At 40.6% G+C, this 13,049-nt stretch overlaps 1 protein-coding gene across 1 annotated transcript; it reads right to left on the bottom strand.

Annotated features, from left to right (window-relative positions):
- Nucleotides 1-7,496: 7,496 nt before the first annotated feature.
- Myf5 (myogenic factor 5) lies at nt 7,497-10,165 on the bottom strand. The gene is made up of 3 exons (XM_076853154.1): nt 9,364-10,165; nt 8,488-8,563; nt 7,497-8,091 (listed from the first exon to the last, which is right to left on the bottom strand). Exons 1-3 carry the CDS (start codon nt 9,862-9,864, stop codon nt 7,901-7,903), a joined length of 768 nt encoding a protein of 255 aa, XP_076709269.1. The 5' UTR covers nt 9,865-10,165; the 3' UTR covers nt 7,497-7,900.
- Between the last annotated feature and the right edge of the window lie 2,884 nt (nt 10,166-13,049).

The following is a 13,049-nucleotide window of genomic DNA, read 5'->3' as shown; positions in this document are numbered from 1 at the left end:
ACCAAAAGGAGAAATGTTCACATGACATAGACCTATAATGTATAAAGATTGGCTAGAATAAGAGAAGTCAATGGAAGGGACCAAAATAAAACAGAAAATTAGAAGAACCAATAGAAAAATAGAAAATGGCATTGTAATGATTTGGATCTAGAAGTGTCCCCTAAAAAGCTCACATTTGCTGCAGCAAAGCTCGGAAGTAGGGCCTTAAGGCAGAGATTAAGACTGTACCCTCATTAGTAGACTAATCCATGTGATGTGTTAATAATTTGAATGGACTTCTTGGTGGTAACTACAGGCAGGTGAGGCATGGATGGAGGTCACTAGGGGTGAGCCTTTTCAGGACTATATCTTATCCCTAGCTCCTTTCTCCCCTCACCTCCCCCCCTCCCCTCCCCTCTCCTCTCCTCTTCTTCTTCCCTCCTGCCACCCCTCTGTCTCTGTCTCTTTCTCTCTCTTCCTTCCTAGCTGTCATAGGCTGATCAGCTTCCTCTACCATGCCTTTCCGCCATGATGTTTTGCCTTACCTCTGGCCCAGAGCTATAGAGTCAGCTGAACATGGACTGAACCTCTGAAACCATGAGCCCAAAATAAAATTTTCCTCCTCTAAGTTGTTTTGACAGGTATTTTGGTTAGAATGACAAAACAAAACAAACAAAAAAACCCAACCCTGAATAACACAGGTATCAAGGAATCTATGAGAGGGCTGGGGATATAGCTCAGTTGGTAGAATGCTTGCCTTGCATGCACAAGGCCCTGGGTTCAATCCCCAGCACCACAAAAAAAAAAAAAAAAAAATTATGATAAAGAAGTTTGAAAAATAAGAATACATTCTATAATGGCAAATGCTTCAATAATATCAATTAATTCACTGTATAAACATGCACACAATTTGCCATACTACATTGTTTGTGTATGTACACACACATACATATATGTAAATAGATAAGCATATATGAATACAAAAGTCAGTTTCTCCTTAAAATTCAAGATGCTTCTGTGACCTCATATGTGACTGGGGGTGGGGAGTAGTGTATCACATACATTCACCAGTAGATATCACTTGTAATCCAATTCAATTCTGACCTTACCTACCAGGAGATATTATCGGATCTTGCAGATTGGGGGCTCTGTTCTAGAAGACCTGTGTTATTCATCCTGTCACTCAAAAGCTCCAGTTTGTTTAACATGTGCTTCTGACCCACCAGTTATAATCAGTCTCCCCACAACCCCTTCATTGAGTTCTATTAATTTTCTAGAGCAGCTCACAGAATTCAGGGAAGCACTTGATATAAATTTACCAGTTTATTTTAAAGTATGTTACAAAGAACACAACTAACAAGATGCATAGGGTAAGGTGTGAGGGGTGTGAAACTTCCCCGGCGTCTCCAGGAATATCATCCTTCAGGAACTTCCATATGTTCAGCTATCTGGAAGAAGTCTGTTGGGGTTTTATGGCAGCTTCATTACATAAACGTGATTGATTAAATCATTGTCTATCAGTGATCATCTCAAACTTCAGCCCCTCTTCCCTCCTGTGAGGTTAGGTCAAGGGGCTGAATGCCCCAACCCTCTAATTGTGACTGATCCATCCTGAGCTACCCAGGGGTCAACTCATTACCACACAGAGAGATACTTGGCACTTTGGAGATACAAAGTTGTTTGCCAAGAAACTGGGTGAATATCAAATATATATTTTATAATATCACAATATATTTCCTCCCATAGCCCAGAGGACACAGGATTTATCACGAACATATCTTTGTTGTTGTCATAGTGGAGGCAAAAAATGTTAATAATTACAAAAACTGATACACGATTTTAATTGTGGCATATTGAGACCATAGACAAAGAGGACTTGATACTGTGAGAGTGTTCATGACAAACTTGCCTTAGAACTGATGCCTAAGCTGAGCACAAAGGCACATACTTCTTGTCCTAGCTACTCTAGCTGAGGTAGAAAATTTGCTGGAACCCAGGGCTGCCAGGCCATAGTGTATTCACGCTAAGCTTGGTATCAATAGACTGGCCTCCAGTAGAAGAAAAACATCAGATTGTCTGCATCAGAAATGGAGCAGGTGAAAACTTATGACTGAGCTGAGATCAAAAAGAATGAGAATTAACAAGGTGAAGTAGAAGAGAGAACATTGTAGGCAGAAAAGAATGTGTAAAGCCCCTTTGGGCTTGATAAAAGGCCCTTCTGAGCAGATGTGGAGACAGAGCAGGGGGTTGACTAGAAAGGAGTAATACTAGAGAGGTAGATAGGAGTCTGCCATGCTAAAACCTTGTGGGTCATGTCAACAGAGCTTCTTCTGTTTTTACTGTACATGCAATAAGCTTAGAGGGGAAATGGAATAGTTGACATGATCAGATGAATATTCTGAGACACTTGCTCTGGGTGCAATATGTAGAAGATATCAGAGTGGTTATGTTAATCAATTTTCTGTTGCTGTGATAAAATACCTGAGAAAATCAACTTATGGCAGAAAGACATATTTTTGTTCATGCTTTCTGAGATTTCCATCCGTGGTCAGCTGGATTCATTGCTATGGGTTTCTGGCAAGGCAGAACATCATAGTAGGGAATATCTGATGGAGCAAAGCTGCTTACTTTATGGTAGTGGGGTAGCAAAAGAGAGAGAAGAGCCAGGGGGCAAAGTACAGTTTTCAAGGGTACATCTCCGATAGATAACCTACTTCCTCCTAGGCCCAACCCCTAAAGTTATTAATTCATGAATTAAAACATGTCGAGGTCAGAGCCCATGATCCAATTATCTGCCAAAGACCCCATCTCTGAACCCTGCTGAAATGGAGACCAAGCCTTTAAAAATGTGAACTTTGAGGGAACATTTTAGATCCAAACCATAACAGTAGTATTATGCAAGTTTATTTCTGTTTCAATTAACAAAGTTCCTACCCACTCTTACTAATTTAAGAAAAAGATCATTTGTTGGCTCCAAAATTGTAAGCTGTGGCCAAGAGAAGATATTCATACATTTTAGGATCCAGTTGCTCTATGTTATTTTCAGCTATATATCTCTGTGCATCCCAGCTCTGCTTTGTACTGTGTTCACTTTATTTTTAGGCAGGTCTCCTTTCTAAGGGTAAGATGACAGCTGGCAGCCTAGAGGCAAAAATCTCATATATTATCATCGCAACAGAGAGAGAGCCTCCTTTTCCCCGTAGCTCCAGCAAAATTTCCAGAACTGGCACTTACAGAGCAACTTGGTTCCCATGTCAATCCATGAAACAATCGTTATGGCCACAGGAAAAAAAAAAAATGTACTCATGAACTGAACAACTGCTCACTTTTGGAGCCATGTTGTTCTGTTGATTCTACCTGAACAGCATGACCTGAGAAAAGGAAATGGACAGCCCACCCCCCAAAGCATGAGTGCCGTAGTAGAAGTAGGAGATCCACAGGAATTATGGAGAGACAGATTAAGAAGATCTTATGACAGTCCCAGAGAAAAATAACCATAGTTTGGATTAAAGGTAGAGATCTGGGAAGTATTTAGGAGAGTAAATCAATAGGATTTTATAATGAATTGATTAAGAGGATGGAGAGAGAGAGTTATGAGATAACAGAATAAGGCCTAAAATTCATGTTTACATAGCTGCTAATATCATTCACTGGAAGTGTTAACATTGGAAGGAGATCAATTTTGGAGGTAGCAAGAGAGGAGAATATGATGAGCTTAATTTGGAATATGTTGAGATGCCATTGAGACTTCTGAGAGATTTTGGAACATTTGGGTATATAGGACTTAAGATTGGGGAAGACATCTGGCATAGATGTATAAACTTGCCCAGGACTGAAACAGTCCATTGATTTGAAATTTATTGATGACTATGGACAGTGATGGACAGAAACAGAAATCAGTGGAGTGGGTGAATGATATAGATGTGGGGACAGTTATTATGGTAGATTAAATATGGAATCAAATTCATTATTGTTTCCTCCACTCAAGGAGGAGTTAACTTTGCTTCCTCTTGATTTTGTGTTGCCTTTAGTAACTTTCTTGACCAAAAGAATACAGCAGAAGTAATGTTCTGGGCCTTCTAATACTAGGTCATAAAGAATTTCTAATAAGAATTCATAAGAAGCCTTGCAACTCTTGCCTGAGTCTCCTGAAACATGTACTGTGAAGAAACTCAAATAGCTAACTGTGTTTTCTTGGGCAAATGATAAAATTCCTTAAGCCTCCATTTCCTTATATGCATAATGATTAGCACTCAATAATTGCTAGTTGCTGCTTTATCACTATTCCCAAGTGATAGAGAAGTGAATTAAATGATATAGAAATAGGATTTCTTATTTCCCCCTTAACAAAGAATTACTTATTTAAGATTATAAGTCTAATAATTTTAGTGATGACTATTTATAATCTTATCATAAGCTAAGTCACAAATCAACAAAAGTATCATAATAAGAATTCTTAAAGAAAATAAATTTGATGGCCTGTGCTTTTGGGACAATATAGAGACATTCAGTGGTGATATTTTCAGAGATACTTTGCCATTTGAGCAGAGCTTTTCTGAAGTTACAAATAGCTGCACTCTGATATCCAGAAATACCACCTCCGCAAGTCAAAGAATTATATTACCACTTTAACCTAGTAACTGTCATAAGAGAAAATTTCAGGAAATACCGCTCTCAGATTAATCTGAGAATTGTTAAGAATACCATATAAAAAAGCAATTTACGGTTATTATATAGCCATTAATTTTATATGTGTTGCATCTTTCAAATGAGAGGAAAATGAGACAATCAAGACATCCTGAGTTGTACGCATCTTGCTTTCAAATACCATTTACCAGTTTCCATGATCTCATTGGATTCAGTTTTCATATGTAACTTAGTGAACTTGCATTTCCCAGGCATGAGGAAAAGAGATGCTCTTTAGACTCATTTCTTGAGAACCTCTTCCCCATCAGATTTGCAGATGAAGATAGGGACATTGCCCTAGTTGCTTCTAAAATTAGATGGTTGCATGTTGTTATGGTTTAGATATGTAGTGTCCCCTGTTAGGGACTAACTGAGCAGTGGTAATGATGGGCAGGTAGGGTGTGGCTGAATGAGGTAGATTCCTGGGGGCATAGTTTGTCCTGTTGACCAGCATGTTCTCTTTCTCCTTTTCTCTCTTTCTCTCTCTCCCCACACTCTCTCCCTGCTTCTTGGTTTCATACTCTGAGCATTTTCCCTCTACCACACTCCTGCACCATCATGTTGTGCCTTACCGCAGGCTCAGAGCAAAGGAGTCAGCCAACTATGGACTCAGACCTCCTAAACTATGAGCCCCCAAACAAACTTTTCTTCCTCTAATTGTTCTTGTCAGGTCTTTTGGTCACAGCAGCAAAAAGGCTCTCACCAGATGAGGTGAAGGGCTCTGATACAAACTCAGAGGTAGCTCAGTTGTTCACTCCTGGAGATGTATAGATGGCAGAAACCCCTCCTCACTCAAAACATTTTGTTTGTTCCACTCCTTTTCCCCTGCTACTTTCTTGAAGTAAGAAAGACTTCTCTGGATCTGAACCCATGGAAAGCCAACTTACAAAGGCTTTTTATCCAAAAATAAGCATATATGGCTGCAAGTGATGTGTTGTACTGGGCCATTTACTGAGTAGACACTAGTATTCAGTGCTGGTACATTCAAATAGGAGTAAGTGTCCAACCTGGAACAAATCCTATTGTCTTTAATCAAAGGATACTCACAGTTTGCATTAAATCCAGATCCCTGGAAAAGCTCTAAAAACTCAATTATTATTATATTTACGAAGAATATCAAATACACTTGCAAAGTTATAGAAGTAAATGGGATTTGGTAAAGAAAAATTAATTCCCTTGAATTAATAGTTTTCTGTCATTTATCTGCTTAGCTTTTATGAAATAGAACAGAATGTGAATTGAATTTTAAAAAATATTTGAAAAGATTTTTCTTTCTCATTCTAAAAACAAATCCTCAACCTCTCGACAGAAATATCAAAAGGAAAAAATGTGCCTAGCATAGTGTCTAATATAAGTGAATAACTCAAACTTGTGTTGAAACCTTATATAAATCTCTATCATGACCTCTTGAATTCTCTTCACCTAAAATCATTATACCCCCTAGTCAGTGATACTCCCAAAGCACTTATTTGTGTGCTAAAAGTCAGTATTCCATATCAGGCCATGAAACTAACATCGTATCATGTTGATTTTACAATGACCTCAATATTTTTTTTTAGAAATCAGTCCTTCTCCTTCCTGTATCAAATGATTTAGATTCCTTTAAACCTGGTGACTGGACAAGCACAGAAAACCAATCAGAAAGAAGGGGAATGTTTCTGCGAACATTAGTATTGCCAAACTCTAACAGAGCCTGTCTGCTTTGGCTAGTATAAGTAACCACAAACCCTTAGCAATTTTAAATTAAGGCACAAATTGGAGGGTGAAATAAGTATTTATATTTGTTCTTTATTAACAGCTGTTTTTAATGTTTCAGGGATGTTTCTTTCTTATTTCTCTCTAGTGCAAACTTGGGAGAATTATCCCAAGGTTGTTTCAACCTAATTTTCCACTTAATCATTTCATTTTTCATTTCAATTTTTTCTGGAAGAGCTTTAAGGTGATGACATATTCCATTTCTCTCCCCCCTCCCCCCCCCCTCTCTCTCACACACACACACACACACACACACACACAATTATTAAACTCAAAAAAAGAAGACAACCACAGCCTGAAGTGTGCTTCTTTTAGGGATCATTTGAATTAGTTTTCTTATGCTGGCACTCTAACAACACAGAAAGTCAGTCCAATTCCTTTAAACAATTTTAATGACAATATTAACATATTAATATATCAAGATGGTTTCAAGCAGGAAGTAAAAGTAAATAAGACCTAACTCATGATTTCTAAGTTATTATAGATATTAAAATCATGTAATATTGTTCAGTCTTTTATCTTAAACATGTTGTACTGAAGCTCTTTTACCTTCCCTTCACACACAAAAAAAACTTGACATTATATATAAAATAATAAGATAAAGGAAAAGTTTTCCTTTAACAGGCTCCCTTGAAATATGTTTAAAATAGAAATATGATATTTTCACTTGTGACATCAAGAGTTCCTAAACTAGTCCATGAGATGTTAAATATTCAGACTTACCTATAAAACAACTGTTTATGTTCAGCCCACCTTTAAAGATTTCACATTAATGATAGATGACATGATTAGGGTTGTTCTTTTAAAAAGTTAAGAACCAAAATATTTCTTTTAGTAAACAATTTTATTTATGGTGGAATTTCCAAAATTTCTTATATCTTGAAATTATCCACAAAGTACTATTTAGTGCTTACATTGAAAAGATGCATTTCTTATCAGAAATTTCTTATTGATATAAGAAAAGATCAAAGTATATACCATAAGGCAGTATTGCTCTATTTTTATTTAATACAATATAACAAAAGATTAACGAGAAAAGCAAAAGTTAAATATATTTCAAATTCCCTGTAACTGATTCCAGATATTAAAATGCTTTGAAGAAAAAAAAATAAAGATCTAAACAACAAAGATATTATTTTGATGAGCAATATTTATATAAAAAATATAAGTTAAGCATTGCAACAAGCTACCCTCAATGAATTACCTCCACCAGAAATAATATTATTGGAACTATATAACTAAAGAAAAGAAGATGAAGTTAAAGACAAAGAAGAAGAAAAGGAGGAGAAGGAGAAAGTATTAATTGTAACCATAACTTTTAGTTAAATATGCTTTCTTATAAAGTGGCAAGGTAATATATACAAATTTACAACTGAAAAGAAATCAGTATATACATGTTGTCTTCATTTTGAACTTGTTGGCCTTCTCCTCTTGGATAATGGGCCCTCCTGGCAAAACTGATCCAGACTAGGTATTTAGTTCATAGCACGTGATAGATAAGCCTGGAACTAGAAGCCCCTGGGGTTGCAGGCTGCAAATCAGTGCTGACAACTGGAGAGAGAGAGGCCGGGTCCTGGAAAGGCAACCCAGGTTGCTCTGAGGAGGTGATCCGATCCACAATGCTGGACAAGCAATCCAAGCTGGATAAGGAGCTTTTATCTGTAGCATATACTAACAATACAAGGGGAAAAACATTAAAAGAAATTATCCCTAGATAGACAGACTTGCTTATTTGACCCTTTAGCTACAGGTCAGCTCTCTTGACACCAAAGGTCTGGTGATCACAGAAAGCCTGATATAGAATTTGCAGCAAATATCTGGCGATTCCTGAGGGTGGAGTGTGGAGTGAGGAAGCCCCCTGGTAATATTTCAAGGAAAAGTGTGGCGGGAGGGGGGTGATTGGGAGCAGAAAATGTGAATTTATTTTATTCTGCCACAGCCTCTCCACAAGAGCCTTCCCTTTCATTCTCTTTACCAATACTACCTGGAAGAATAGACTCTTCTATGATAGACTGAATTGTGAGGTTGGACTGGCCTTTAAATGCTTCTGAGATTATCAATTCTTACCATTTGACACATCGGGACAGTAGACGGTGTCAAAACTGCTGCTCTTTCTGGACCAGACAGGACTATTACATTCAGGCTATAATACAAGAAACAAAAGATATTTGTTTTCAGGTTTGGCAAAAGATGCCCTGACTTAGGGCAAGGCAGTGTTTGCCATAAGCTCTGTAAACTGACCACTCTCAGTCACCTTCATTGCCTTGATTTAGGAAGGGTTAGCCCTTTCCAAATTGCCAGGGCACAGAGGTCAATCTATGTACTGGGAGAAGAGGAGAACAACAGTAAAGCAAAGAGGGGTGGAATTCAGCAGCAATGTGCATTGGGTTAACCATGCAAAATGGATTGGAATAGAAGGAAGCCACACTAATTCTGGGAGAGAATATTTTCCCAGGGCAAAAACACATTAAAACCTGGCAGCATTGGAGCAAACGCCCTCTGAAAAGAATGCACAACAATCTTCCAGCCAGGCCTCAGCAGAGCCTGGACTGAGGCCATGATGTTTTTATTTCTTCATTAAGTTATAAACTCTGGGGCAGGAAGAGCTTCAGATAGTTGCCTTTAGATGTTAATATATGGCAGGGGCTGCTGGTGATATAATTTGGAAATAAACCAAGTAATGGAGAAAATATCATAGCACCTATCTTGGTACCAAATCTCTACTACAATGTATATCTACAACCTCCTAGGAAGTCAAACTAAAATCATATTCGAGGTTTTTTTCCTGGCATGTTTCTAAAGTTGGACACCATTTTTCTCTTAAAGCAACTAAACAACTGCCTGCACCCCAGCCTATTTCACCCCACCTGATTTAATTGGGGTCTAAAGGAGTTTTAGAAAAGATTGGGAAAGCTGAGGGTAGGTACCACAGCTGTGACTTACCATGCCATCTGAGCAGTTGGAGGTGGGGCTGGTGGGCTCTGAGCAGCTCTGTCCCGGCAGGCTGTAGTAGTTCTCCACCTGTTCCCTCAACAGCTCCTGCAAGCTCTCGATGTAGCGGATGGCATTTCTGAGGATCTCCACCTTGGGTAGCCTCTGGTTGGGGTTAGTCGTGGTGCATCTCTTGAGTGTCTCGAAAGCCTGGTTGACCTTCTTCAGGCGTCTCCGCTCACGCATCGTGGCTGCCTTCCGCCGATCCATGGTGGTGGACTTCCTCTTGCAAGCTTTGCAGGCCCACATGAGGCAGTGACCAGCCTGGTGGTGGCCGGTAGGCGCTCGCACGTGCTCGTCCTCGTCTGAGCCCTGCAGCTCTGCTTTGTGCGCCCCGAAGGCACCCATTCGTGGCTCGAACTCATCCCCAAACTCACCCTCAGGGGACGGGATACAGGAGCCTTCGTAAAAGTACTCAGAAGGTGAGAACTGGCAGCCGTCCATCATGTCCATCCTGCGAACGGGCCAGCAGTGCACCTACTAGACAGCAGCGGGAGAGATAAAGGAGAAACGCGAACCTGGGGCCAGTGCAGTCGGGCAAATCCCAGGCGGAGCTCACTGGTTGGTTTCTCTGGTAATTAACAAGGGCAGACACCCGTTGGCCTGGGTCGGCCGGCTGGGGTTGGGGCTCTTTATATATTCTTGGGGGTGGGGGAGGGAGGCTGGCCCCAGTAGTCGGGCACTATTAGCATATCCCACCGCAACCCCCGCAGGGGCTGTCTGGGCAAACCTCTGCCTTTCCTCTGGAGACAATTTGCTGTTTACTTCCCCCCACTTTTTGAAGCTAATGGCTTTACTGCATTTCTGCTGGGACGGGCATGGTTTCCCTACCTGCTCACTTGCACTCTACTAATCTAAATTAAGGGACCACCTGGAGTGTAACAAACAAAGGAAACGGAGAACAACTTAGGGCAGTTGTTCACTCACAACAGAATTAATAGTGATTAAGAGTCCACAGAACTCCCTACTTTTCAGCTGACACCGGAAAGCCCTACTTGCCCTTTCAGTCTTGGACATGAGAAATCAACCAATCTGGGGAGGTTTCTTTCTGTCTCTGTTTTTCCTTTCTTTCTCCCCATGAAATATTTCTAGCAGTTTTTTTTTTCAATGAATTCGATAATGGTTGCTAAAATCTTGAAGTTGACCCTTTCAATCATGGAGTGATTCCAGAGTTTCTTTTTCTTTTACCATTTCTGAATGGATTGCGGTGAGTAAAATTCTGATCAGGGTGTCATTTCATAGGCATTACGTGAATGGGGAGAGATGGGTGGGAGCTTAAGACAGCACTCGCTCGGAGCTCTCCCTGTTATTTCTTAGGTGGGCTCGGGAGAGCCAGTAGACCGGGCACATTCCTCCCGCCCTTGCTTTCTTCCTTTCTCCCTTCTCCACATATTCGCTGAACGCCTCCTACATCCTGCCAGGGCTCCAGCAGGCCGGTGATCCGCACTGAAAGGGTCTCTACAGTGGCAACGGAAGAAGTCCGGTTTTAGACCTCAGACTCCCGCAAACTCCTTTTCCAGGAGCGAGTCTCCTTTTTTCCCTTTCTCTGCTCCGCCCGATCATTTCTACAGACTAAACAGCCAAACTGGGCTTTGGGGTCGCTAATTTTCTGCTTTCAGGCAAACTAACACCGTTACAGATGCGTCCCAGCTGCCGGCACAGCATCCCCGGCTAGTGTAAAATTTCCAACTCTTCCAACCAGGAGTGACTTCACACACTTCAATGACAAAAGCCTTCCAGTAAAGCAATCCCAGCAGCAGTCTTTCGAATTTTGGTGGATAGAAGGCAAGTGACATTTAAATAATAATCTATTCAATCAGCTTTTACTAACACCTTTAACCCACTTTCAGATCATTTGAAGTGAGGAGATGCTGTTTATATTTAGAAAAACAATTACTTAAAGTCTACACAAACAGTTGGAGGTCTTGGACCAGGGCTTGTGGCCCACAGAAAGAAAGAGGGAGCGCTCTGGATTTCACCTAGGGATATCCAGTTCTGTATGTGTGACTCAAAAGTTATTGGGTGGGATAGAACTTTCCTTTGTATCTTTTTTTTTTTCCAAAACTGCTTTCCTAAAAGCAACCATGTTAGCTGATTTGTCACCTATATTTACCGGGATACTTATAACTCTTCCCAGGTTAAGATCTCTCCCAAGTGAAGGTCCTAAAACCAGCATGAGAGTGTGACAATGTCCATAAATGAGGTTTACTACCTTGCCTTTACTCTCTTCTCTCCTCTCTCCCCACTCTGTCATCCCTAAGACAATGATTTCCCTTGAAAATCAGAATTCTTTTCACATCAACCTCTGCTTAATTGTCTGGCCAGTGGGAAATCCATCTGCATTTTACTTAGGTCTATTTACAAGTGGATGGCTTTGAAATGAATACAGTCCCAGGGCTACCCCAGTTATAAAACTTAAGTTCCTGAAGGATCCAGGTTTCTCCATCAGACTGGTGGAAACATCTGAATGAGCAGCACATCACTGCCTCTAAAATACAATAGTGAGTAGATATTCTCACCCAGGAGTTCAGAGCCAAGTTCTAGGATTCTGGTCAGCAAACAGCAACCCTACAAACAGCAACTGTAAAGCCTCCCGCCTTCCCACTTATGGCATCCACTGTCCACCATTAGCATATGTGGAGCAGGTAAAGCCATTGTGATTTAGAAACAAATAAACAGGCCTGGTGTCACAAGCCTGTAATTTCAGAGGCATAGGAGGCTGAGACAGGAGGATCATTGGTTCAAAGCCAGCCTCAGCAAAAAATGAGGCAATAAACAACTCAGTGAGGCCCTGTCTCTAAATAAAATACAAAAAAAATAGGGCTGGGGATGTGGCTCAGTGGTTGAGTGCCCCTGAATTCAATCCTCACCCCTCCCCCCCCAAAAAAAAAAACTTGGTCTTGAAAGTTGAAGTAGAAGATAGAAGTTACACTTCTGCCTGCCTTTCAGCTAATTTCTGAAAGCACTTAACATGCTTTGTACCCAGTCCCCCCAGCATGAGGTATGTGTAGCTAACAATTATTGAGAATTTTCTTCTTGCGGAGCAACTCTTCTTAACCCATTCCATATATTTACTCAATTAGTACTCCTGAGAACTCTGTCAGAGCTATAATCAGACTGATTTTTCAAAAGAAGGTAAAGCAAATTGGAGGTATAAGATAATTTGCCCCAGGTCACACTTATTGGAAAGAAGGCAGGGTGTCCTTAGAGATCGTGCTGTTAGAGGTGAGTTTGTTTGTTTTCTTCAATCAATTCCAGCTGGGTGTGCTTCCTCAGCACTAGAGCAGAAACTCACAAATGCTGGATGCTGGACATCTTGCCCTGGCTCCTGTGCCCGGGAAGACGCTGTCACTCAGGAGCCTCTGTCAGTAAGGATAGTTCCCAGAGGTTAGGCTGTCTTTGGTAAGGTGATCTCAAAACAAATTTACCAGAGTGCTGCCGGCCAGTGGAACTAAAGAAGCCAAGAAAACACGAGCGACCGGAGGCTTAATGAGACCTGCCAGCGGGGGGAACAGGGTCCTGGGTTGAGGGCCCTTGGGACTCAAGTGCTGAAAATAGGATCTCAGAGCATGCAAGAAAAAATGGAGGCAAAACTTTTAAACCACTATCAGAGGTGAGAGAAGAGTGAGATCAAAAAC

The sequence above is a fragment of the Callospermophilus lateralis genome, chromosome 4 (genome assembly GCF_048772815.1).
Source record: "Callospermophilus lateralis isolate mCalLat2 chromosome 4, mCalLat2.hap1, whole genome shotgun sequence".
Lineage (NCBI taxonomy): Eukaryota > Metazoa > Chordata > Mammalia > Rodentia > Sciuridae > Callospermophilus > Callospermophilus lateralis.
The sequence above is the reverse complement of the archived record's forward strand: the minus strand, read 5'-3'. Positions and strand labels throughout refer to the sequence as shown.